Below are 27,378 nucleotides of genomic sequence, written 5' to 3'. Positions count from 1 at the left end.
TAATTTGTTCAATTAGTCAGTCGTCATAAATTGGGAATCGGGAAATAGCAGATGGACAGAGAGAAAGATTCACAATCCATGTCTCAGTCCATATGATATCTAGAATGGAGGAATATATGATCCCTTATCTAATGGAAAAGTCATTGACAAAGGTTAGAGTTCATCTACAAGGTCAGAGTTTGACGGAATCTTTTGAGAGCTACGATTGCCAGTTGGTTCTTGAAGTCATACGCAATAATATTTTTAGACTTATCCAAGTGGGAGACTGTTAGATTAATGTCTAAATCCATAACTATAATTGGTAAGACTTGACCCGACCCGACATGGTCCATTTGGGTTGCATGGCATCATGCATTTGGATAGACTATAATGAGAGAAATAACACTTAATGTTTGTTAATATATTATAAGTTATAATATATTAATAAGATTATTTAATTAGTATTGATCAAGAATTAATCTAGAATTAATTAAGTGATCAAAAGAAGACTAATTAAATATATGGGTTGATTGTGTAAATCATCCTTACTTGTATAGTGGGTTAATGCTCCATGGATTATCAAGTTGGGCTAAAACCCATAGGATGCTCCATGGTGTATTTGAACCCATGGATCCAAGGAAATGGAAAGTCATGATAATTAGGGTTTACACTACTATATAAAGATCATACTCTTAGCAAAATCGGTGACTAAGTTAGAATAGAGAAGGGCTAGCCAATTTTAGAAGTTTTCAAGTTTCTATCAAGTTATTCCAAGTGCATTTGGTGTTGTGTGAACCATTTGAGGTGTCACACTTGGGGCACTAGGCACTCAAGCTTCATGAGGACATTCTCCACCAAAGAGGTATGTATTCTATCTTGTTATATTCATTGTTTTGTATGCTAGATTAGGATAATACCTTGGATGTTCATACTTGCATGTATAATAGAGAAAACATAGATCCAAGTTATTTAGGGTTGCATGTACACTTAGGAGTGTTAGAATGCTCAAAACTCAACACAATCTTCATACTCATTAAAGAGATCAAAGACAGCATTGCGAACATTTTCAATATAAGAAACAGTAAGAGTTGAATGGATCTTATTGTAGTAATACTCAACCTAACTCATTTTGAACCTTGGATCAAGTACAACAACAACAAATAAAACCAAGCAACATTCATCCCAATATTTTTCAAACTTTAACTTCATTGGGGCAGCCATCTTCCACAAAAAATTATATTCACTTGTCTCCCACTTCATCATTTACAATTTAATATTACATATGTCAGAGAAGAACACATTAGATGTAGGATAAGAAGTGCCAAAAAACCGATTTACTGCTTTATAAAAGTGTTCTAGGAAATTACTTATCACTTAGGCAACTTTCCACTCGTCGTTGGTTGGACGAAATTATAATTATGATCTGTTTGTGCCAAATGCCAAAATACCTCTTTCATTTCTAGAGCACTTTGAATCGTCAGAAAAGTAGAATTCCATCTAGGGGGACAATCCATTTTAACTTTTTTCTTATCTTTGAGCTTAAGTTGAGTTTATGCATTATTAAACTTTTGTGTAGCAAATGGAGAATGTTTCAAATATTTTTTAGTTTCTCTAACCATATAAATGAATTCACCAACAACTTTTAACCCATCTTGGACAATCATATTAAGAATACCAGCACTACAACAAACATGAAATAATTTACCTTCCAATGGTACAACAGACCTCTCACATAACCAACCTCTCAAATTCCTGACCATTGCATCATTGACACTAGCATTATCTAGAACTATGGAGAACAACTATCTTTCAAGTTTCCAATATAAAATGCATTCAATAATGTGTCTAAAAAGAGTTTCTATGTCATGGGGATATTCTATCCAGCCATAAGCAAGTATTTTGTTATTTAAGATCCAATCCTTGTCAATAAAATGAGAATTTAAACAAATGTATCTAATATTTTGATGATCAGATCTCCAAATATTAGTAGTAAGAGAGACTCTACCTAGTAACAATTCCATGTAATTGTATAACTTCTCCTTTTCGATTTTATGAACTTGAACTACATCTGACATGACTGTATTTCTACCATTAAGATGAAATTTTGGTTGAACACCATTCACAAAATACTGAAAATACTCATGTTCACACATGCTAAACGGATAGTTGTGCTTGATCACCATCTTTGCAAAATCCATCCTACTTTTTTGCTCACTGGACCTGAAATTTTCAACAGAAATTGTATCATCAGAAACATTTTTCTTGATAGACAACAAATACTGAGCTATATCTCTTTGATTTCTTCTTGTGCATCTAGATATATGATTTTTTAAATGACTTGTCCTATATTTGGCACCTGAAACAAGTTTCTTATGACAATGCTTACATTTTTTACTTTCACTCCCACCTAGATTTTAATCTTTATCAAAGTCATCCCATACTTCATAAGTCAATCTTCTTCTCTTGGGAGAAGTCTTCTATTTGCCTGCTAGATTTTGTACATTCCCCTGAGCTTGAGCATCAACCTCAACAACATTATCAATATTGTCACATTGAGCATCCACGTCTATAACATTTTCAACACCTATTTTAGCATCCGTCTTCTGTCAAACAAAAAACATAATATTAAAAAGCCAAGCAAAAATATGTCTGACCGATTTTAACAAAAAAAGGTATGATCAACCAAGAGGGTGAAGTGATTAATGATTTGTTACAACAAAAAATGTTAACAGAAAAATAACCAAACGAAAAATAGACTTAAATTGGTTGTTTTAATAGAAAAGATCTCATAAACATAACATGTATGATCTTAGATGAATACTATTATATTACTTAGGTTGTATGATTTTTTAATAGAATATTACTACTTTACTTACGCCAAAAAAACAACTTGATCTGGTCGATTTTCCAAAAGAAAAAATTACTAGTATAACTTACTTGTTAATCAGTTGAGAAGTTGATCTCTGATGAGTGATGACTAACAATTGCCAAGAATACGAGCTCAAGAATGAAACGATTGAAAGAGGATGGATATGTTCTGATCTTTGGTCAGCACCAATTGTCGATATGAAAGAGCCAGTGATGAATGGAGCGAAGTGGTGACTCTTGATGAAGGTCTAAATTCTTTCGACTGTTGAGAGCAATGGATATGAGATGAATACTTATTATAGATGAACAGGTGATTGTTAATACTTCAAGACGTCATGAACGAATGAATGATGATTGTTTTAAATATTATTAATTGTAGAAATCAAAGAGTCGTTAAATTAGGGTTAAGAGTGGGTGGTGGATTTTTTGGGAAATCAAAAGACATCTACTGATTAGCTAAAAGTAAATAAGTAGTTGTACTTTGATATATATATATATATATATATATATATATATATATATATATATATATATAATCAAACGGGGCGAGTTATAAATGGAGGGAATCGACAATGATCCATACCCAACACATTTAATAAAAGGGTTAATAGGTATGAATCATAAACGAGTAAACGAATCATAAATTAAAATCCATACCCTTAAATTTTTTTATGGGTTTAGAGTAAATCAGGGTCAAATTCCGCTCCATTAACAGGTCTAGTTGGGGATCAGGTATCAGTTGTTGATGTTCTAGTTGTTAAAGAGTTCGCTAACGTATTCCCGGAGGAGTTACCCGATGTGCCTCCTGAGAGGCAGGTTGAGTTCCGAAAGGACCTTGTGCTAGGTGCGGCACCTATTACCAAGGCGTCGTACTGATCGGAACTACCTGAAATGTAGGAGTTTTCATCTCAGCTACAGGAGCTGCTAGGCAAGCAGTTCATCCGACCGAGCAGTTCTCCATGGGCAGCACCGATTCTATTTGTCAAGAAGAAAGATGTTTCTCACCGGATGTGCATTGATTATAGGGAGTTGAATAATTTGACGGTGAAGAATCGTTATCCCCTTTTGCGGATTGATGATCTCTCTAATCAGTTACAGGGAGCATCTTGGTTCTCCAAGATTGATATGAGGTCTGGATACCATCAGGTCAGGGTCAGGGAGGAGGACGTGGAGAAGATCGTGTTTTGGACTCATTATTGGCATTACGAGTTCGTGGTGATGTCATTCGGGATCACCAATGCACCTGCGATATTCATGGACTTGATGAATCGAGTATGTAGTCCAACGCTTGATCGCTTAGTGATTGTGTTTATTGATATCTTGGTGTATTCCAAGACCAGATAGCAGCATGAGAAGCATCTTCGTGAGCTTCTGGGGGTTTTGAAGCGAGAATGACTTTATGTTAAGTTCTCAAAGTGTGAGTTTTGGTTGCAAGAGGTTCAGTTCCTTAGACACCTCGTTAATCAAGATAGGATTTTGGTCGATCCATCCAAAATCGAGGTGGTGATGCAGTGACAGGTTTCGAAATCTCCTTCGGATATCATGATTTTTTTTGGGTTTGGCAGGGTACTACTGGAGATTCATTCAGGATTTCTCCAAGATCATAGTACCACTCACTCATCTAACGAGGAAGGGGTGGGTTTCTGATGGGGCCCTGAGCAGCAATCCGCATTTGAGACCCTTCGGCAGAGACTTTGCGAGGCCTCAGTTGTGACCCTCCTAGAGGGAGTTGAGGGTTTTGTGGTTTTATATGATGCATCCATCACTGACTTATGATCAGTTCTCATGCAGAGAGGACGGGTGATATCTTATGCTTCGCGACAATTGAACCTGCATGAGACGAGATATCCCACACATGATCTTGAGTTGGGGTGATGGTTTTTGCTCTCAATGTTTGGAGACATTACCTTTATGGAGTTTGATGTACTATCTACATGGACCACAAGAGTTTGACTAATTTATAGATTAGCCTAACCTGAACATGAGACAGCGCAGGTGGCTGGACGTAGTCAAGGATTATGACTACGAGATCCCTTACCATCCGGGTAAAGCGAATGTGGTGGCGGATGCCCTGAGCCGCAAGTTGGATGGATCTTCTATTCCAGTTACATGTATGAGGATATATATGGATTCTCTACTTGTGGGTTTGATTAGGAAGGCTCGGACTAAGGTTGTTCGGGAGGAGAAGTGGAATATTAAGAGGATCAGGGGTGAGATCGCTAGATTTGTGCCGGAAAGTTGTGGTTTGTTGACCCGTTACGGATGGGTGTGGGTTCCTGTGTCTAGTGGGGTCATATAGATTGTGTTGGAGGAGAATCATAAGTCTCATTTTTATATCCATCCGGATGCCACCAAGATGTATTAGGATCTGAGATTGAGTTATCGGTGGTTGTGCATAAAGAGAGAGATAGCTTGCTACGTCGAGAGATGCTGATGGTCAAGGCCGAGCATCAGAGGCCACATGGAAAGCTAAAGCCTCTGGAGGTTCCCATGTGGAAATAGGAGCAGATATCGATGGATTTTATTACCAAGTTGTCTAAGACAGCAAGAGTTTTTTATGCTATTTGGGTCATCGTGGACCGATTGACCAAGAGTGCCCGCTTTCTGGCAATTCGGGAGAGCTCATCGATCGAGAAGTTACCCGATGTGTATAATCGTGAGATCGTCTCTTGCCATGGGGTTCCGGTCTCTATTATTTCAGACCATGATGTTTAGTTCACCTCCCATTTCTGGCAGAAAATCTAGGAGGAACTGGGCACAAGGCTGCATTTCAGCACAATCTATCATCCGCACACCAACGGCCAGAGAGAATGGACCATTCCGACCCTTGAGGATATATTGCGAGCTTACAGTATTGGTTGTAGTGGGATCTAGGTTTCCTTCCTACCTCTAGTTGAGCTCTCTTACAACAATAGTTTTCACTCCAACACCGGTGCTCCATCCTTCGAGCTTTTATATGGGCAGAGATGTCGCACCCCCATCTGTTGGGGTGAGGTTGGCCACAGGGTCATGGGTCGGACCAAGTTGGTTCTGTAGACTACCGAGATGATCCAGCAGATCAAATAGAGATTGAAGACTGCATAGAGTTGGCAAAAGAGTTATGCCAACCGACATCGATTTGAGTTGGAATTTCAGGTGGGTGACATGGTGTTGCTGAAGGCCTCACCTTGGAAAGGTGTGATTTGCTTCAGGAAGAGGGGGAAGTTGGGTCCCTGATTTATTGGACCATTCCGGGTTATTTCCAAGTTTAATTGGCAAGGTTTCTTATAGATTGGATCTTTCAAAGGAGCTCAATCAGATTCATAGCACTTTCCATGTTTCGTAGTTGCGGAAGTGAGTTTTGGACGAGGATGTAGTGGTATCATTGGATGATATTCAGTTTAATGAGAGGCTGAACTATGTCAAAAGGCCAGTTGCTATTCTAGAAAGGAAAGTTAAGTTTCTGTGTAGCAAGGAGGTACCTTTGGTAAAGGTATAGTAGCAGTATCGGCAGGGATCCGAGTGGACCTAGGAGCCGGAGGCTGAGATGCGGAAGCATTATCTAGATTTATTTATCACAGCAAGCTTTGAGGACGAAGCCTAGTCTAAGTGGGGGAGAGTTTTAACATTCCAATTCCTAAGTATGAGATTTAGTATTTTTAAAAAGCCAAGTTTCCCTAGGAACTCGTCGAGTTAATGACCTCAACTCGACATGTTGAAAGGCCTTGGGCCGCGCATTTTTTTTAGACCAATTCAACGAGTTGGTGGCTGATTAAGAAACCCTAATTTTTAGGGTGTTGCACCCTATTTAAAGGCCTTATAACCTTTAGATGGCCTCCTTACCAGTCTCCTCTATCCAAGAACCCTAGTTTCGTGCATCCTCTCCTATATTTGTATTTATGTGAGCCTGAAGAGTGATTTCTTGGTGTTCTTTTGAAGGAGCTTGAAGTTTGAGGTAGTTTTTTTTTGGAAAGGAAGGCTATAGATCCAGAACCTACTCTTTTGTTGCAGTCATTTTGAGGTATAAAGTCGACACCAAAAATAAGCCAAAGTTTGAAATACTCAACCCATGAACAAACCCAAAAATATCCAGAACCTACTCTTCCATGGAAGTCTATTGTCATATTTGGCTTATTTTTGGGTTTGTTCATGGGTTGAGTATTTCATGAGGTTATCACTTCAGATCTGGACATTTTGTGCCCTCATTGGACTTAAAGTTTCAAACTTTATCTAGATCTAGGCCTCCTTCATGTTTTAGGTCCCTTATTAAGCCTTCCTTGAGTGTTGGAGCCTCTTTGTGTCATGTATGGACGTAAAGTTAGCAACTTTACGTGGTTTTTTAGCTATTGGGTATCATATCTACATTTTAAAGGGTTAGACTTTATGAAAAACGACTGAATATGTGACAACCCGGAACTTCTATCTTGTACAATTGGTTAATTCTATCAATGTTACACTCGATTCCGCCACCTTTCAACACCGTTTAAGGGTTCGTTAAAGTATTCTAAGCCTAGTACAATCAAAGTTTGGGTTCTAGGTCGAGTTATTCCAATTCATAGCACAACATTCGGGCCATACACGCTCTTGGGAGGAGTGTACGGCCGTACACATGGGTGTGCGGCCGCACACCCACCACATGACCACACACTCGAGGTGGTGGGTCACCCACCCTATATATATGAGGAGACCCCCTTCTTTCATTCTTTTCTTCTTTTGGTTGCATACTACTTTCTCTCTTTAGAATCTTCATCCAAGAAACCCTCCAAAGGCTTCAAAAACATAAGTGATTCATCCCTTAACTAGTTACATCTCTTGATTCTTCATGTTTTAGCTTTGTTCTTCATCTCTTTGAAGGTGTACGGCCGCACACCTACATAAGGTTGGTCGTACACACCTTAAAGGCTCCTCCAAAGTGAGAGTTTGGCCCCTATCTTCTAGTTGGACTTGGTATTAGCCTTGATGCACCTCAAAATTGACATCTTGGGCATGAACATGGAGAGTGTACGGCCGCACACCCCTTTGTACGGCTGCACACACACCCTTAGGGTCGTACACCCACTTTGATGATCATATTTGGCCTCAAACTTGCAAAACCACTAAGTATGGGACCTAGAACACTTCTTGGATGCTAGTTAGAACCTCGGAAACGCCTCAAAAACTCATCCCTTCATGAGTGTACGGCCGTACACTCATGGGCCGTACACCCATGGTCGTACACACCCTTAGGGTGGCTGTACACCTCCCTCGTTTGACCACTTATGGATTCGACACTTAGTTCAAGTGTTTCCAGGCCCTTAGAGTGGTTTTCCCATCATGTCTAGTCATGAAATACCCTAATCTAATACATATATATATATATATATATATATATATATATATATATATATATATATATATGTTATTATATGTTAAATAGGATCCATTTGCGTATAAAACTTCAGTTGACACTCAGCATCCATACCGACCTTACACTCGAATCCTACATCAAACAGTGAGTTCATACCCTTACATTTTTATGGTTTTTAAACGTTTTCAGGGAGGGGGGATACAAGCCAAACATAAAGGTTTTCAAGAATCAAAACTCATGCAATTTATACAAATCAATGGTTTTCATAAAGCATTTAGATACTTTATCCCTTTTGTATTACGCGGAGCATAAGGGACGTTTTCTAAATTTAATTGCATAAGTTTTCAGTGCAGTTTCACGAACATAACAGTCAAACTATAATATGTATAGTTTAGGGAATTTCATTACCGGTTTTACAAGAGTAGTTTATAACACGCGTTACAAGAGTACAACAGCTAATAATTATTTAAGTGTAATTATTTTTACTCTTCAAGACATACATCGAATTCAAGTACAAAAGAACATTATGTGTTACATATTATTACTCGTAAAGTCGTTAACGTAGTTGGGAGACATGTCCTTGGGCACTTACAACATTAACTAAGTGGAGGACTACCCTTATGAACCAGAATTTCCTAGAGGGAAAGCATGGCTTTTGTGTATAGATCTATACGAGACTAACTATCATGCACCTGGTTGCTAGCTACAGTCAAACCGGCAGGTCTACGGGTGACAAATGTCATAAAGGATACCAGCGTCCGTTTCACGTTGTATCAAGTTTAAATATGGTCATAAAACTCGCCAATAGTACGGCATATTTACGTAATAATACACTTCTCATGAACAATTGCTTTAATAACATAGGTATGAATAATACTTATGCCTCATCGTTTCAGAGCCATTAAAGCAACAGAACAAATACAAGGGAAAATAAGGGATTTCCCCAGTCAAACTTCAATTACTTTACATACTGGTGGTAGCCAGGGTTTTCAAAATCAGAACTTACATTCTAGTAGTAACCAAACATACAAATTATCACGTCTCTTACCTTTCAAAGGGCACAACAACAAACATTCATGATTAGTTCTATAACCCCTTAGTTTATACACTAGGGTTACTTATAAAGAATATTCGATAGATTGTGAAGTATGTGGCTTCCGCCTCATTTCCTGTTCCTTGTTTGGTTGTGGGCTTAGGGCAGATCCACATAATCCATTGTTTGTTCGATGTCGGTTTATATGTGAATAGTATGAACTAAGTGGTGATAGAAAGGAACTGGTTTCTCCCTACTTTTACTAAAGAAAATATTGGATTTTCTAGGAAAGCAAACAAACATCTATACAAATTCATTGACTAGTTTTCATTACAAAAACATGCTTATGAACTCACCAGATTTATGTTGATACTCTTTTTCAAAATCGCTTGTATTCTCAGGACAATAATAGACAGGTACCCTTGCCAACTTTTGGAGAAGACGGAGCATTTTGTAGTCTCGTCTTTATCTTTTGATACTTTTGATATATATAAACTTTGTATCAAACAAATGTAAATATTCATAATATATTGTAATGGTTATGTTTACTTTGAATACTATGATGCAATTGTTGTGATACTACATATGACGTCATCCACCTCCAAACGTTTTCGCCGATATGTTTTACAGTTCGGGGTGTGACAGAATGTGTTAAGTTGGGAAAACTCGGCTAGTTATCCAACCAACTCGACGAGTTGGTAGGTGCACTCAACGAGTTGGGTAAACATGGACTATTGACCTTGATTGTTAACTTTGACTTGACCATGGTTGACCAAGTTTGACTCTGGAGTGCATTTTGGGTATTTTGGGGTTTTGATGGGGTTGGTTACATGGTGGTTGTAGGCATTTGAGTCTGGAGTTGAGTTTTGGAGTTGGATTATACCAGTTCAGCACTTCTTGTGAGGTGGGTGTTCCTCACTGTACTTGTTGGGTCGAAGGCACCAAGTCGACCCTTTCTGATTGTTATCATGATTATTGCATGATTGAGTATTGTAGTGATCTGTTAGATCTGTATCCTGGTAATAGGATGATGCTATGCTTAGTGATCTGTAAGATCTGTCTATTCGTCTGTTGACTGGTTATATGTTTAATTGTTATATATATATATATATATATATATATATATATATATATATATATATATATATATATGTCGACTTGTTATGAAGGCCCGAGGTGGCGTACTAGTTATGTTGTAGGTTCTGTGAGCATACCAGATAGACTGTAGGCCGGTGGGGCGTTCCAGTTATACTGAAGGCTCTGAATGCATTTTGTTGGTGATATTATTATGTTTTTGTATTTTGTTGGTATTTTAAGGGGAAACTCACTAAGCGTTGGGCTTACAGTTTTGGATTATGTTTTAGGTACTTCTGAGGATCGCGGGAAGGAGAAGGCAAGATCGTGCACATCCTCATGTTTTTATTTCATGATTTTGGGATTTCTTTGATGTTGAACTCATTTTGAAAACAATTTATAAACAATGATGGTTTTTGGGTTTATGTAAAAGTTTTAAAATTTTCAAAATTTTATGGATGTTACATTCTGTTTTTTGTTCTTGGGATTTTGATTACTTATATTTTATTTTTTTTACCCTGAGGGTGTGGAACATAAAATTTGCACATACTCTTTATTTTTGTATGATCACTAAGTGTTCGATAAAATTCATCAATGAAAACTTCCTCCAATTTTGGGCTCCTTTGCTTGTTTACACTTCTAAATCAAATGTATATATGTTTTTTTATTGAATTTGTAAAAGAATATATATTATCTATGTGATTGTTAAAACTTTGAAGTTAATCTTTTCATAGCATAATCTGTGATTTGCAATGAATGAACATACATTTTATTTTTATTTGCCTTGCATATGACAAATCCAAGAAGGTAAGACCAATGCTAAATGCAATTAACACCTAAAATTCTTAAAATAGACCATTGTGAGTTTTATGGCATACTTTTTGTTCTCTTGAAATAGAAATGAAAAATAAAAGAAGATGTAATTTACTGAATTTTAGTCTTTGATTGGAACTTTTGACTAAATCACCATGATATGTTTTGTTTATAGATGTTGAACTTTTAACAACTTAGTAGTTATATCCTTATATGAAATTCACTTGTGGAGCATTAAGTTTGGATTGCCCTACAACTTGACGGACTTTCTTTGTTTGGCCTTTCTTTCTTCAAACATTAAAATTCACTTTTCTTTCTCTTTCCATGTTGCTAGTTTATCTACCATTGCTATCTTGAGGGTGATTATAGCTGCTTCTTCTTCAAAAGAGCATGAAAAAGTTTATGTGAAGTGTATCACATTTTCCCAGCCTCCTGTTGGCAATGCTGCTTTGAGAGAATATGTATTATTGTCTTAATGTCTTATGGTTTTATAAAAAGTTTGAGAGAATAAGTATTATTGTCTTAATGTCTTATGGTTTTATAAAAAGTAGCATACGAAAGACAACGAAAGAAAACATAGTTGATAACAATAAAAAAAAAATGATAATTTTCAGTTGATTATAAACATCATTAATAGATGTTTGTTACGGATTGTATATTAAATTATATTGGGTTTAAAAAAATACAATTTAATTATTTTAAAAAAAATCAAAAAAAAAAAAAAAATGTTAGAAGTGTTACCACTCCCTACCAAATGCTAAGAAATAGGTGTTAAGAGAGTAAAATAGCATGACACTCAACAATGACAAGATGCTAGGAGTGTTAACCTCTCTGTGACTTTAGGGATTAAAGATTAAAAAAAACATGTCATAACCTACTTTATGTTGTCATAAAACATTTAAAAAAATTATCAACTAATTAGACCAATATCAAAAATATTATTAGCCTAATATGTTATCTTTTCACGGTCATTTTGAAAGGAAGGGGCCATAAAAGTCTAAAAGAAATACATGAAAACGAAAGGTGGATAGTGAAAGATGAGCAACAAACCACGATTCCAAGGCTAATTCATACTTCGCCAATTATGAGTGATGTTATACATATAACCTCTCTATTAAAAAACAAAACATTTGGTGCAAAAAAAAAATCTAAGAATATTTTGTACTTTTCTTGAACAACTAAAATTACATTATCTTTCATAAAATCCACAAGTATTTATATTTTTCCTGAATAACTAAAATTACATTATCTTTCAAAAAACCCAAAAGTATTTATATTTTTCCTGAATAACTAAAATTACATTCGTACGCCGCAACATATATCATTATTTCTATATTCCAATTTATTACTATTTTCAAATTAATTAATTTTTATATTCCATTTTATTATTATTTTTAAAATTAATTACTTAATTAAATACACACTTTAATGATTCATTGAATTCGAACAGTACATGTTCTCTGAAGAAAACCCCACTTCCTATATCACCTCCTTTCCTTTTGGCCCATTTACTTCTTAAACCCTAAGATACTTCTCCTAGATCTCAGACTTTCAGATAGAGGATAAGATCCGTGAATTGTCACAAGATTTGATTCTTGAACGATGAAAATTCAGTGCAACGTGTGTGAGGCGGCGGAGGCGACGGTGCTGTGTTGCGCCGATGAAGCGGCGTTGTGTTGGGCTTGCGATGAGAAGGTACATGCTGCTAACAAACTCGCTAGTAAGCATCAGAGAGTTCCTCTTTCTACTTCCACTTCTCAAATGCCAAAGTGTGATATTTGTCAGGTATGTTTGATTACTTACCCGTGTTTTTCGTTTTTGCTTAATGATTTTGATTTGATTTGATCGAGTTAGGTACAACACATGCTATTATATCGTATGGGCCACAGCCAGTTGTTGATAGGAATTTCTTCTGGAAATTAGGAAGATAGATCGATCATTTTGGCTTATCGATTGAACCCGTAATTCAGTTGATTAACTTCTAATGATTCTAGGAATTTTCTTCCTGTATCTCAACTAATTACATACATGTTCAGGAAATAACTTACTAAACATTCGAAATCAGTTATCGATGTTGTATTCATTTTTGTTAAACAATCATTGAATTCAATCATACAGGAAGCAGTTGGATACTTCTTTTGTCTTGAAGACAGAGCTTTGCTATGCAGAAAATGCGATATAGCGATACATAAAGTCAACACTTTAGTTTCATCCCATCAGAGGTTTCTACTTACAGGAGTGAAAGTAGGTGTCGAAGGTCCTGAAATTGGTGCATCATCATCTACAGGAAAGTCATCATACTCTAATGGCGACAGGGTTCCAGAAGCAGAAAAATCACAATCAATGATAAGGAAAACTGTTAATCCAATTACGCCTGTTGAATCTGCAAGAGTTGATGATTTTGTACCTAATAATAAGATGTCTTTCACTGGAGGAGGAGTGACTACTGAGAATATTCAACAATGGCAGTTTGATGACTTTCTTGCGTTGACTGATTTCAATCAGAATTATAACTACTTTGACAATACCTCAAATAAGGTAAAAATGAATTACTTATCATGCAAGAAATAACGTTTTTTACATTTAGCTTCATTTGAATAGGCTGATAGTGGGAAACTGAGTGAGTCAGATGGGTCCCCGATTCTACGAGCCATGGAGGTCGAGCCAGATGGCGAAGACGGGTTGGGGCGGGTCCCGGATGCGTCATGGGCGGTCCCACAAATCTCTTCACCGCCTACTGCTTCTGGTCTTTGCTGGCAAAAAACGCGTCCACGTCAGCATCAGCAGCGCCAGGTGGAGTCGGCTGCTGCTTTTGTTCCGGATGTTTGCTACTTGCCTATGCCAAGTTTTTATGGTTCTCAACAAACTGATTGTGGTGCCTTAAAAAGGAGGCGACAGTTTTAATTTTTTTTTTTTTTTTTTCTAGAAGTTTGTGGGTTTAGTAGTGTGTGTAGTGTTGTTACAAATGTATTGAATTGATTGAGAACTTGGTGTTGTCGATGTAAAAGTTATAATATAACTTGGTGGTGTAATGAAATTGATATGTAAAGGATGAATAATTTAGTGATGATGTTATATAGTTCATAAAATAGTAACCAAGTTTCAAATTTGTTATGTTCTATTTGTGTATTTTTAATATTAGCCACAATATGTTTCCAAATGGCTGGAAATAGTTTTGTTCTTTTCAAATTAACCCTATATTGCATAAATATTGACATTTAAGTCGTCTAAATAAGCAACTTTATCCCTAGCACTTATATAAATGACTAGTTAATGTCCAAATACGAAAGTAAAAGCAAATTTTAAACTTTATAAAATTCGTAATGATATTAAAACAATAAATAATGACCTCTAATCAAATTATGCATCTTACATGCTATCAATGGTTACACTATACAAAGTAGAACGCACCCAAATGTATTACTAACTCAATTCTAAACAAAAAAGAATTTTAGCGAATAAAACTATCATTAAAATTAGCCATTTATACAACAAACTTAGAAAGAATTTAAACTAGGTTGTTTATGGAAGCCAATTTTGGAGTACAAATTGGTTGATCAAGATGGCTAGTATGCTACCCAGTGATATATTGATCACATTTACCACATCATTGTTAAGCTACAAAAAACAAAGGCACAATTAGAATTGTATAAATAAATAAGGGAGAATTTCATATATGCCTTTCTTAAACATCAAAATATCATATTTACCCAACTTAATTTCTAAATATCATATTTACCCTTCATAAAATTTCTAAATATCATATATGTCCTTTTTAAACATCAAAATATCATATATGTCCTTAAATATCAAAATATCATATATGCACTTTTTAAACATCAAAATATTAATGGTAATATTTAAAATATCCTTCATCTAGAACATAATAATAACCAACAACAACAAAAACAAAACAATTAAAATATACATTCCATAAAAAGGGTTGAAGATGAATCTTTTTGTCTATCAAGAGGCTGATATTCCAACAATTTAGAAGTTCACATTCCATTATAATAGACGTAAGGATAATATGGTTAAATTTTTTAATTATTGTAATAATTCTAAGGTATAAAAAAATATTATAAAATATTAAAAACATTATAAAAAAGGATTTGGGCAAATATGATATTTTGAAGGTTTATGAAGGGTAAATATGATATTGAGAAATTAAGCTGGGTAAATATGATATTATGAAGTTTAAGAGTGGTATATATGAAATTCTCCCAATAAATAAATAATGTTCTAAATGCATGGAAAAAATAATTAATAAATAAACAAACTTGTTTTTTTGCTTACCCATTCGTATCCTTTTTTATCTTGGAGCACAGCCCCAATCACACTTTCACCAACATTTGCAATTTGTGATGCCAACACGCATACGACTGCTTCCGCAACCTTAATCTTGTACCACAAAATATAAAACATACCTAATAATTAGAATATTTAATCCCATCAATTAAGGCCCCCAGAGTAAAAATAACTTGTTTTGCGTTTAACATGCATTGAAATGGTAACATGACTAAATGATGACAATGAGACAAAAAGTATAATTTTGTCCTGCTCAAAAAAGTAGAATAAGGTAGAAAAAGGACAATGACTCATTTTTTGCGCCAAAAACATGAATGCCCTCCTCGTCAAGCCTAAAAAACTTTTCCATGTGTACTAAGATATTGTCCGCTTTAGACAACCTGACAGACTTCCAAAGTGGCTATCCGTCATGGTATTGTTCTAGCCTAAATAAGCTTAACTGCAGAGTTTTCATGGGATCTATTGTCCTTACGACTTTAAAACGCGTTTTGGAAGGAGGGAGGTATCCACACCCTTATAAGAAATGTAAGATGTGAAAAGAATAAAGATAGAACAATGTGTACCTCACCCATAACACAACCGACAAATGCAAGAACAATCGAAGCTAAAACCCCGGCAACAGTTCCCTCAACACTAACCGCCCCTTCGGTTCCCCTCGGGACCACCTTCAACGTTGTTACTAGATATCTACAAAAATAAATAAATAAATAAATTCAAGTCTAAATGTAATGCTATATCTGTAAAAGGATTATTCTTCCAGCAATCCCTAAGCTCTCATGTGAGATGTAAATCAAGTACACAGTGGGCCCACTTGATAGCGGGCAAAACAGTCGGCCCAAATCATATTGGAACTGAAACTCCCACACTGTGACTGTGACTGCTACTGAGATTCAAACCCTTACTAGACGGTTATAACTAGATTCTAGAATTACTTACGTTGTTTGGCCATATGCTTTTCCAATCTCACTAGACACAGTGTCACTCAACTTTGTACAAAAACTAGCAACAAATCCGAGTTCCCAAACCCTAGAAAACACTTTGCCACCAACTCCATAAATTGAAAGCAATGCACAAACACAACCCGCAGCACTTGAACCAATCACACTCCCGGGTCCTCTTCTTCCTTTTCTCTTCTCTGCAATACCTTGAGCTTCCTTTTGAGCTATTTTTACCTTTGTTACTGCTGTACCCTTCGATTTTAAAGATTAAAAAAGCACATAATTTGTTGTTATTTACATCACTTTGAGCACTTATTAGTTATTGATATGGTTATTTTGACTATAAATAGTTGACACACATAAATAGTTTGACTTTTTGTGGTCAAAGATACTGATTTTAAAGATCAAGATACTTGAATTCTACTTTCTTTTTTCTAGATAGATTTTGATACCCACTTCAAATCTTACGTCAAGAACCATTATAGAAAAATGTTTGCTTTATTTTGTGCCAAAATGCATGAGAAATCAGAAATCTTTAAGTGCTGTGATTGACCTTAAGTGGACCATACATCCAAACATCCCTAATTGGGCCATCTTGTTTCACAAATTGAACATATTAGAAAGGATGAAACAAACAGAAAGTACAAAAAAACTACAAGATTCTCAATTTGGTTCATTGGGAATTGAGAATTAGAGAGAAATTTTGACTTTTTTGTAGTCAAACAAACTATTTTTAAAGCTCCAGATGGTATGAAGTTTGCCTTCTTTTTGTAAATATAACTTTACACCAACTTCAAATCTTATGACAACAAGTGTTATACAAAAACTTTAGCTTTAATTGGTGGCAAATTGTATAAGAATTCAAAATCTTGAAGTGCTATGTTTGTGCTTAATTGGGGATTTGGGGAGATCAGATCTCCAGAGGTAAAATGAAAAAAAAACCCATCGAATGTATTTGATCGAGAAGAGAACATCAGAACATCATTGCCCACTATCAATTGATATAAAGCTGGGGTACTTTGATCGAGCTGAACAGATTAAGTTGAGTTTTACTTACAATAACGAAGTAAGTGGCGACGAGAAGAAATCCCGATGGTCCAAACCCACGCCAAGTAAGAGTACCTAGCAAGAAGGCGGCGGCGATGCCGGAGAGAGACAATCCCGATACCAGAAGCGGCGATCCCACGAGAAAAATCACAAAATTACTGAAAATAGCAGATTGCCATGTGGGTGGTGATGATTGAGCCAATTGAATAGCACGTTGAATGAGCCCTAGATCGGGAACACTAGAACTGCCGCTCGATTGGACTCTCGTGTAAGAAATGGAGTCCATTGCTGAAGGTTTGACGAGATTTGAGGTGAAGGTGGAAATCAGGGGTTTGTTGGAAGGTCTGAAGAGATTTTGAAATGATGAGAGATTGTTAGACGGGCGACGGCGGAGGGTTAGTGAAGGGGGTAGTGGTGGGAGGATCGTGTGAATGGTTGACAATGGAATTGTCGCCATTTTTTATGGGGTCGGTTTCCGTCGATGTTAAGCAACGGCGGTGACGATTTGACGATTGCCGAGTCTAGAAAGAAAGCCTACCATGGAATATGGATGAAAATTCATTTCTACCCTTCAGATTTTGACAGAATAAAAAAAGGGTTAAATCAATAAAATTAGGCCATAGGACAATGTAACTAATTTTTAATGAGTTATTGGGTAAAATAATAGTATTGTGGGACTTATTCTTAAATCATTCAATCAAAATTTTACGGGTTTTAAGAAAAAAAATGGATAACTATTCATATAAACAACGCAAAATACAACAAAAAATATATATAACAATTAATCTACCAATATCTAAAATATATATATTCATATATCAAAAACTCTTATATTTTTAGTTATTTTACAGATTTATTTAAATATTTATTTTTTCAATAGAAATTAACGGTTGTTTTGTGACATGTCATTTATTTTGTTCGTTGTTAGATTGACATGAAAAAAAAAAAAAAACGACATCGTTTATTTTTGCTTGAGCAATGGTTGTTGAATAACGATTTATTTCTTATATTTTACCTTAAACGATAGGCAACGTCACTTATTTTTGTTTTTCATATTCACCTAAAAACGAAAAAGTCAATGTCATGTCATAAAACAACCGATAATTTTTTTTTAAAACCGGATATTTGGGATAATGTGAAAAATAACTAAAAATGTAAATGTTTATCTATATATAAACAAAATGCTAAGGGTTTTTACTAAATGTTGAGAGAAACAATTATGTTTTTCTGAATTTTGTCATATAAATATTAAACTTTATTTTACATATTTAATAATAAATTTCTTATTTATATGTGATTATCATTGAAATTATTTATTGTTAAAAAAATACTATTATTATATATTATTGTGGGTTTTTGTTGAGATTTGTTTCTATTAATTTGATAATTTGTTTTTTACATGAGTTATTATTTCTAATTCTATATATAGTTCTACAAGTTCTAAATACTATTTCTTAAATATAAAGTTCTAATGTTCAATTAAATTAATTGAAACTTATTTTTCATTATGTCAATCATTTTTTTTCCTCATTTTTTAAGTTTTTAGGTGTTTCAAGTTAGAGTTAGCTTTGAGAAATAATTAAGATGTTGAGAAGGCAACGTACAAATTGGGAGAGACACGATGAACATTATATGTGTAGATTCTTTTTGAAGGTTAGTTTAATTTCAAACCTTTTCCATGGGTATATAATTATTTATAGTTCATTTTAGTTTGTGGTTTTTTAATTTATGTTGCATGTTCAACCGATCATTTGCTAAAAATGTTGAACTTTTAATAATTTGAAGGATATTAAGAGGTGAATCAATTAAAGGTTTTTGAATGTGGTATGATTTCAAGATTTTTTTTGATAGGTGTTGTTCTTTAATCTATTTATGGACTATAAGTCGCAATTCAATCTTGATATCCAAAATTGGCTGTATGATTTTGTTTTTGTTTTACTAATAAAGGCAACATGAAATGGTGTTTATGGTTAGGTTGCTCAAGTTCAGAAGTCTGATTTGGCCCCAATTGCATAGGTACAAAAGCTTGTAAGCTTGTGTGGTTAAGATACTAAAACTTAATCTAATGTGATGAGACATGTTTTCGAAAAAAGGAGTGTAGTAAAGCATCAAATACATGTTTGAAATATTGGAATACGATCCTATATGCTTCGGTTCAATTATACATATACATTATTATAATCCAATTGTTAAACCTTACTATACTTTAGTTTAAGTTATGTGATTAGAATTTTTGGTATTTTTAAGGGCCTCATATTTACTTTTGTTCAGGACCTTAAATCGGGCTTAAATTTAGAAAATATATAAGATGTGGATTTAGGAAAGAAATACAACTTTGTTTTTTAGACTTTCATAAACTGTTTGTGAAATTCTCATGATATTAGGGAAATTATTTCAACTTTTTTTTTAATGAGACTTAAAAATTTGGTTTTTATGAGATTACTCAATTTGGCATAGCAATGTGGACATGTAATTTGTAAATGTGAGGTTTTGAGAATCATTTTGTTATTGTTCAAAAAGCTAAAATGATATATATATATATATATATATTTTTTTAAATAAGCACATCCATTCGAGTTGACAATCTTACCAAAGAACGTTGAAGCAAAATAGACCATTGACAAGAATAGGTGGTCTATTGAAGAAAAAGTGGTGAGGACAAGAAAAAAAAAGCACCAAAAAAAAGTGACTTTTAATTAGGGATGAAAACTGAGTCATGTTCAGATTGTCAGATTCGAAAACGTAACCCGAACACGACCCGTATACTTAAACATGTCATATGGGTCAACACTAACTCGTATTTGTCAAATACAAACACAATCCACCTAACCCATTCAATTATACAAGCATGCATGTTTGTGAGTCATAATCATGTTCACAAGTCATAAATGGGTTTACAAGTCATAATCGGGTTCACTAGACACTGTCATATAAGAGCATATATACATCACCTTCATTCATTTTTAACATATTTCATACTATTTCTAAAATTATTTGTCTTTATTTTTAATTAATAAAGGTTATATTCATAAAAAAAAAAAAAAAAAAAAAAAAAAAAAAAAAAAAAAAAAAAAAAAAAATTAGAATATCTTGTATCAAACAACAATCAATTCTTAGATGAGCCATGGAGTGTGGAAAATATTAGGCTTTAAGACATTGTAACCTCTTTTTACCAATTTTCAATCTCCAATCTCAGGGGAGTTTGTGTGTATCATAAAATAAACTAGGGGTGGAAATGAAAATATCTACAACTGTCCGATAAAAGCATTTCTAGGAACTGAGCTTCCTGCACTAAACCTTATCCTACTCCTACTTCCCTGAAGAAGGAAGATTGAAGACGGTGGTGACAGAGGTCGGAGAAAACTAACAGCAAATGGCGATGGCGTATGCAACCTCATCGTCTGTGATGTTCGGAGCCTCGCAGAACAACAGGTCTCCAGTTCTCTTCGGGTTTTCAACAATGGCAGCATCAGCCTCCTCCCCAAAGCACATCATCGGAGCTCGAACCAGTCGGAACTTTCAGATTCGCTGCGAAGAACAGAAAGTTCAACAACGGACACTTGCACCTGTTGAACAGCGTTGGATGTTCACCGATTCCGATTTCAAAGGACCGGTACTCCTTTTAATCTCCCTTTTCTCGTCGTTTTCCGGCGAATTCTCTGTTGTCGAGCGAAATTAGAACGAATGTTAGAGCATTGCTTGACTACATGTTTGAGTATTTGCTCTTAATTTCGTAAACATTTGTTTAGCACAATTGTGCAGACATTACTCCGTAATTGTGCCCTACGGCGATATTCGATGCCTAATTTAGGTTAATTGTTCGAAAAATGAAAACGAAGATTCGCTTTCAAAAATTACAGATCGATTTATCAAATTAATACTCAATCATGTAACTCTATCTCTAGCCTACATGAGCTCCTCCATCTTATCAATGAAAGAATGTTGCATAGTCTTACACTTTTACAGCTCCTAGTTATACATCAAAAAGTAGAATGTGTTTGAGCTTCATAGAATCTGTATCCAAACTTCTGTATATCGGATGAAGTCTGATTGAAATCTGTATATAGAATCTATAACATTCTTCTATCGTTTGTGGACAGGATGTATGGAACAAAACATGGTACCCAAAAGCTGAAGACCATGTGAACACAGAAAAGACATGGTATGTTGTTGATGCAACTGATAAAATTCTTGGAAGAATGGCATCAGCTATAGCAGTTCACATACGTGGGAAGAATCTTCCAACCTATACTCCTAGTGTAGACATGGGAGCATTTGTAATTGTGGTATACATTCCTCTACTTCATCTTTTATAACAATCTATTGTAATCAACTATGAGCATAATTTGTAAATATTAGGTGAATGCTGAGAAAGTTGCTGTTTCGGGTAAAAAGAGGCTACAGAAACTTTACAGGAGGCATTCAGGAAGACCAGGTGGAATGACAGTGGAAACTTTTGATCAACTTCAACAAAGGATTCCTGAAAGGATTATCGAGCATGCTGTTCGTGGGATGCTTCCTAAAGGAAGGGTAAGTTCACAAACTTTTTGTTTGATTTGAGTAGTTTTTTGGTATAATCAAAGAGGAAAACAATATTTTCCAAAATCACCCTTCCAATTTTCATATTTTGTTAAATTTGTTATAATTATTTTGTAGCTTGGACGAGATTTGTTTACTCATCTTAAGGTGTACGAGGGACCCGATCATCCACATCAAGCACAAAAGCCCATAGATTTGCCGATAAGAGACAAAAGGATACAAAAACAAACCTAGATTCCATGTCTTTTTTTTTTTTTTTTTTGCAAATTAAATGTTGAACTTACCTTCTAATTAAATGCAAAAAAAGATTATTTTTTGAGCAAAATATTGTACAAAATTTGATTCCAAGTATCGGGAACCCCAGCTAGGCACCAATGGCTACAATCTCGACCTTCATCACCGTATATGGACGGGTGGCCATCTTTTCTTAGTTGCGTAAGAAGCGTTATATCCAATAAATAAGCCGGATTTTTCATTTTGACCAAAACGCCCTTCACTACGTGTTGCCCCGGGTATCTTTTCCCGGGAAAATGAAGTCCATGAATAGGTAGGGTTTGCCCTTGACAATTTCGAACATTTGGCTCATTCCAATCTTTGCCCCTATTCACACAAAGTCGATTAATAATTTGAACAAAAGCAACAAAAACAAGTTACAACCAAAACCCTAAAAATGCATTACGATGACTTGGACTTAGTCTGTGTTTAGGACTCTGACTGATGTTAATGGGACAATATAATAAAAAGATGGACAAACCGATGTTAACGAGACAAATTTCCCAAAAAAATGAGAAAACGTCTTCACTTTTTAATCTTTAGTTTGAGAAAAGACGTGAATGTCTATATTTTTGTCATCAAAAATAGCTTTAGAAAGTTTATCTTGTCTTATCTGGTCCAATCTAATCTTGTCTTGTGTAACAAATGCAGTCTGATTAAATCAAATTATTTTTTAGCTTACTCATCATGAATGGCGGAGATCCCTTGAAAAAAGACTCGGGTCTTGTTAGGATTAATGTTCGAGTCAACCCATTTCGCCCATGTGGTCAAAGCGATCTTGTAAGCTTCCATTCGTCCCATGTCTTTGTATATCTCTTCCCCGACTTGGTAGTAATCCCATCTACACCCAAAAAAATCAAATCATATGATTCAAATAAGATGATACTTTTCCATTTTTACTTAAACAAAGAAAGAACAATTTAACAGAGAAAGAATATGAATGACACACGTTTGAAGGGATCCGCTATGTGTCCACCAATGATAGCTATTGAAGATCAAAACATCTACTCCCTCCCATTTCCCTCCTCTACTAATCGAGTCCAATTTTAGAACTCGACTCTCTTTCTCCACCACAAGGTCTACAAGAAACCCGTTTTTCAAGTACATAACCGAAACTCCATATTCCTTCAACAAACACAAAATAAAACTTCAAATTTGCAAAACAATGCAAATAATAAACACAAAATTTACATCATTAACTTACTGGGAATGAAAGATTTGAGAGTGGTCCTTCACGCGTGAAAGTATGCTTAGTGGAAGGAACCGAGTGATAAAGCATGCATGCGAGTGATTGCCACTGGTTTGAACTCAGTGAGTCGCCCACAAACATGATTTTCTTGCCTCTATTTCTCCTCAAAAACCTTTTGCCACTGAAACTGTACATTTCCATTTGTAAAATACTAAAAGTTATTTGCAATTTTTGCTAGGGAAAACTATAATGAAATCCAGAGTAAAAATTAGCAGATATGATTGGAATCCATTTGTTTGAAACGTTGATTGAATGAACTGAAAGTCTGAAACAAGGATAAATTGATTCAGCAACAGATTATTCGTTTATTCCAGCAATTCAGCATTCGAAATTTCTAGAAAACAATTTGTTCTTGAGCTCATAAACTAAAACCACAAACAGATCCCCTACATTATTGAAAAAGCTACTAACCTCGCAAGAGCACAACGATGAGGTTGCCATCTGAACTTGAGGTACATCGTGTCGTCTCTTCCGTTCTTCTGACAGTTCAATCCGGAGTCTACGAAGGGGCATTCAGATCCGTTATAAATCGGGTACGATGGATCCATAATCCAGCTTCCTTTGAACAAATTGCACTCGTTTGATTGTCTACTTCTACTTCTTCGAGTTCCTTTTCCATTGTCGTGAGCTTGAGAGATCAGAATCGTTAGTAGAAAGAAAATGGCAGCGAAGGCGGTACGCAGAGTGGTTTTGAACATGGTGAACACGGAGAGCGAGAAAGGGAAGAGACAGCAGAAAAGACTGGTGGTTGGGTACTGTGATTGGCTGATTGCCCTTATATAAAGTTTAAATTAAATTTTATTTAAATAAATACCATGTTTTTAGAAAGAGAAAATGAAAATAGGCATTTATTTTTTCTAAAGTTTTTTCATGATAATCATAATTTCATAGTGGGATAGTGACTTCTGAGAAGGAAATAAATTTTTAATTTTGTTTATATTTGATCATTGGATTTTTTTTTCGTGCTAGATTTATCTTTGAATTATTTGATTGTTTACATTTTACCTTTATCATTGGTTACAACGGTTATAATGGAAAAATGTAAACAATTTTAAATAATTTAAAGTAAATAAAGCAAAAAAAAAGTTCAACGACTAAATATAAACAAAATTAAAAGTTTGGTAGTCTTTCAAGTCATTATTCCATAAATGGTTATAAATGTTACTAAGAATAAACAAGCATAAATATAGATCATAAAAGTGAAGATGTTGAGGTAACAAAAACAACACTTAGAAATGTAGTATGAATGGATTTAATCACATAGAAACCGAAGGAAAAAAATTGTGGTGCTTTTAGACATATACTTAGGACATATGAGACGGTCTTTACTGCATATGGTGTATACGATTGTTGTAGTCTAACATTTGAATTGGGTATGTTTCTTTTTAGCCTTTTTATTTAAATTATTGCATTTTGGACCTTGGGGTTAGTATGCTTGGCGTACCATTGGGTAAGCTTAGTGTATTAGCTGAGAAGATAGTATGCGGGGCGTACCACATGGTACACTTAGTGTACTAAGGACAGAATCAGATCGCAGAGTTGAGCCTCGTACGTTGTGCGTACAAGGGTTTAATGAAACCGTAATTTTAGGGTGTTGCACCCTATATAAACTCCTTAAGTCCCTAGTGTTGGCCTCTTTATCAGCCTCCATACCTCCTAAACCCTAGATTTCGACCCTTAGCCATCATTTTTGAGCTCTTAAGAAGAAAGTTGGTGCTTATTTGATCATTTTGAAGGGATAGAAGAAAGTTGAAGGTTCATTGCTTAGTGTAAAGCTTAGAGATCCATAATCATCACTCATTTTGCAAGTCATTTGAGGTATAAATATCTTATCTTGACAAGTTCTCTTATGCATCTTCTTTGGATATGTTTATGGCCATTTTAGTCCCTTTTGATTGGTCTTGATGGGTGAAGATCGTTTTAGAAGCTAAATCTTGTAAATATGGATGTTTGAAGGGCTTATTAAGCTTGAAGGTGCAAACTTTATGGTGTATTTGGTCTCATGCATGCATTAAATCATCTATTGAGCTCTTTTGAGCTCTAAGAGCCTCATTAAGCCATGCAACTTTACGTGATAAACCATCATAAGGAAGTCAGATCAAAATTTGGATTGAGGTCTTAATCGATTAAAGCTAGAAAAATGGAAGTTAGCCAAATGGGGGAGTATGTTGGCGTACAAGCAGGTACACTTAGCGTACAATCCCTAAAGCAAGTATGTTGCGCCTACGTGCTGAGTACGCCCCGCGTACTCAGCGGGTTGGGCTTCGAACTCTTGGGCTTTGGATTTGGGCCATGTTTGGACTTAGATGTTTAAGGCCTTGTTGGGCCATCAGGTTTTTGGGCTGATACTTGTTTTGGGTTCACTTGGAAAAGGACAACAAAGTTGGGCCGAATTTGGAAAATTAGGTCATGATTGGGCCTTGGGTGATTATTTTGGAATTTTGGCTTTTAGACAACACCATTGGGGCTTTGGGCCAAGTTAGGTAAAGGGTATAAAGGTCTTTTACCCTATTTTAGGCTCTTTATGTGAGTTGGGATCCAATTATTGATTGGATGATTATTTTGTGATTGATAGCGTGGGTATTTTTGCGAGACAACAGCTAGAGATTCTTTTTGTGAGATTCGAAAGTGCGAGGTGAGTTTCCTCACCATGATTAGCGGGTTGAAGGCATCAATTCTGGCCCATGATTTTGTTATGTTAGGATGTTAGATGTCTGTGCGACTCTCATATATGTTATATACTCTTATGCTTACCGGGTGGGGCCCGATGACCATTTTATATGCTATGTATCTTCGTGATTATTGCATGTGTGTTGTGTTTATATGTGTATATGTATGCTGGGTAGGGCTCATTGACTGATAGATCTATATATTGAGCAAGGCTCATTATCGGGAGGGGCCAAATGCTTGGGGGTGGGGCTATGAAGGGTGGGGCCCATTCTAAGTTTATTTATGTATGTATGGTATGTGGTATTTAGGGAACTCACTATACTTTGTGCTTACGTTTTTCAGTTTATGTTTAAGGTACTTCTGGTTCCAAAGGGAAGCGCTCAGGATGATTACAGAGCACACACCACTCGGTTCTACATTTTATGATTTACTCTGATATTGATGATGTATTGATACATTTAGATAACTTTGGTTTTATGAAAATGATGTGGTTTGATGTTTTACTAATCTAAAAATGAAAAATTTTATGGTCTTATTTTGGGACGTTACAAGTTGGTATCAAAGCCTTAGTTTGAGGGATTCAAACATACTCTCGGGTGTGTCTGAACTCAAACTGAGGATTTGGTAAAGTTTTTCAAAAAGGAAATGTTATTTTGGGAAAACTTACTTGAGCTCGGTCAGTTGCATACACCAAACCCTTTCTTGTATTAGATAGCCCTTTTCAATAAATCATTTCCTGTTTGAAAACTTTAACCAAATCCTCAGTTTGAGTTCAGACACACCCGAGAGTACGTTCGAATCCCTCAAACCAAGGCTCTGACACCAACTTGTAACGTCGCAAGAGTTAAGACTAAAATTTTCATTTTTAAATTAATAATATTGTAATCCAAAACATCATCACGAAACCAAAGTGGAACCAAAGGTGTTAATGCATCATAAAATATCAAATTAAGTCAAAAAAATGTGTAATAAGGAGGTGTATGTTCTACTATCATCTCGAGCTCTTCCTTTTCGAACTAGAAGTACCTTGAGAGAACCCCTACTTCTCTAATACCTTTACCATATTATTACTCTAAACATACTACATGCATATTCATAATATAATTTACAAAAGACTGGATATAAACCAACTATTAAGAGTTTTACAAAGTTTTATATATTATATAGCTTCCCAAGAATTTATACACTAAGTACAAAAGTGATAATATTAACTATTTTACATCTTCCAAAAGTATATGACTATATTGGATGCTTATCACCT

General features: G+C 35.2%; 4 protein-coding genes across 5 annotated transcripts; 2 read left to right on the top strand and 2 right to left on the bottom strand.

The window, feature by feature from the left end:
* Positions 1-12,538: 12,538 nt before the first annotated feature.
* LOC145017888 (B-box zinc finger protein 22-like) lies at positions 12,539-14,207 on the top strand. Its single transcript, XM_078975842.1, has 3 exons — positions 12,539-12,878; positions 13,212-13,631; positions 13,695-14,207. Exons 1-3 carry the CDS (start codon positions 12,696-12,698, stop codon positions 13,995-13,997), a joined length of 906 nt encoding a protein of 301 aa, XP_078831968.1. The 5' UTR covers positions 12,539-12,695; the 3' UTR covers positions 13,998-14,207.
* A 194-nt stretch (positions 14,208-14,401) lies between these two features.
* Positions 14,402-17,935, bottom strand: LOC145015762 (integral membrane protein (Protein of unknown function DUF92, transmembrane)). Of its 2 annotated transcripts, none has more exons than XM_078974237.1 (5): positions 17,397-17,935; positions 16,338-16,591; positions 15,965-16,088; positions 15,390-15,520; positions 14,402-14,711 (listed from the first exon to the last, which is right to left on the bottom strand). In XM_078974237.1, exons 1-4 carry the CDS (start codon positions 17,841-17,843, stop codon positions 15,428-15,430), a joined length of 918 nt encoding a protein of 305 aa, XP_078830363.1. In that variant the 5' UTR covers positions 17,844-17,935; the 3' UTR covers positions 14,402-14,711; positions 15,390-15,427. The 2 variants fall into 2 exon arrangements, with proteins under 2 accessions (XP_078830363.1, XP_078830362.1); XM_078974236.1 differs by having other exon boundaries at positions 15,390-15,494; positions 17,397-17,933.
* Positions 17,936-20,664: 2,729 nt separating this feature from the next.
* On the top strand, positions 20,665-22,250 carry EMB1473 (Ribosomal protein L13 family protein). The gene is made up of 4 exons (XM_078973317.1): positions 20,665-20,999; positions 21,487-21,672; positions 21,746-21,916; positions 22,043-22,250. The coding sequence occupies exons 1-4, from the start codon at positions 20,760-20,762 to the stop codon at positions 22,157-22,159; spliced, it is 714 nt and encodes a 237-aa protein (XP_078829443.1). The 5' UTR covers positions 20,665-20,759; the 3' UTR covers positions 22,160-22,250.
* TBL42 (TRICHOME BIREFRINGENCE-LIKE 42) lies at positions 22,198-24,208 on the bottom strand. Its single transcript, XM_078973316.1, has 5 exons — positions 23,859-24,208; positions 23,403-23,574; positions 23,148-23,323; positions 22,881-23,039; positions 22,198-22,525 (listed from the first exon to the last, which is right to left on the bottom strand). The coding sequence occupies exons 1-5, from the start codon at positions 24,143-24,145 to the stop codon at positions 22,234-22,236; spliced, it is 1,086 nt and encodes a 361-aa protein (XP_078829442.1). The 5' UTR covers positions 24,146-24,208; the 3' UTR covers positions 22,198-22,233.
* Between the last annotated feature and the right edge of the window lie 3,170 nt (positions 24,209-27,378).

The sequence above is a fragment of the Lactuca saligna genome, chromosome 9 (genome assembly GCF_052625555.1).
Source record: "Lactuca saligna cultivar CGN05327 chromosome 9, ASM5262555v1, whole genome shotgun sequence".
In the NCBI taxonomy this organism is placed as follows: Eukaryota; Viridiplantae; Streptophyta; class Magnoliopsida; order Asterales; family Asteraceae; genus Lactuca; species Lactuca saligna.
This window is presented reverse-complemented; position numbering and strand designations above follow the sequence as displayed.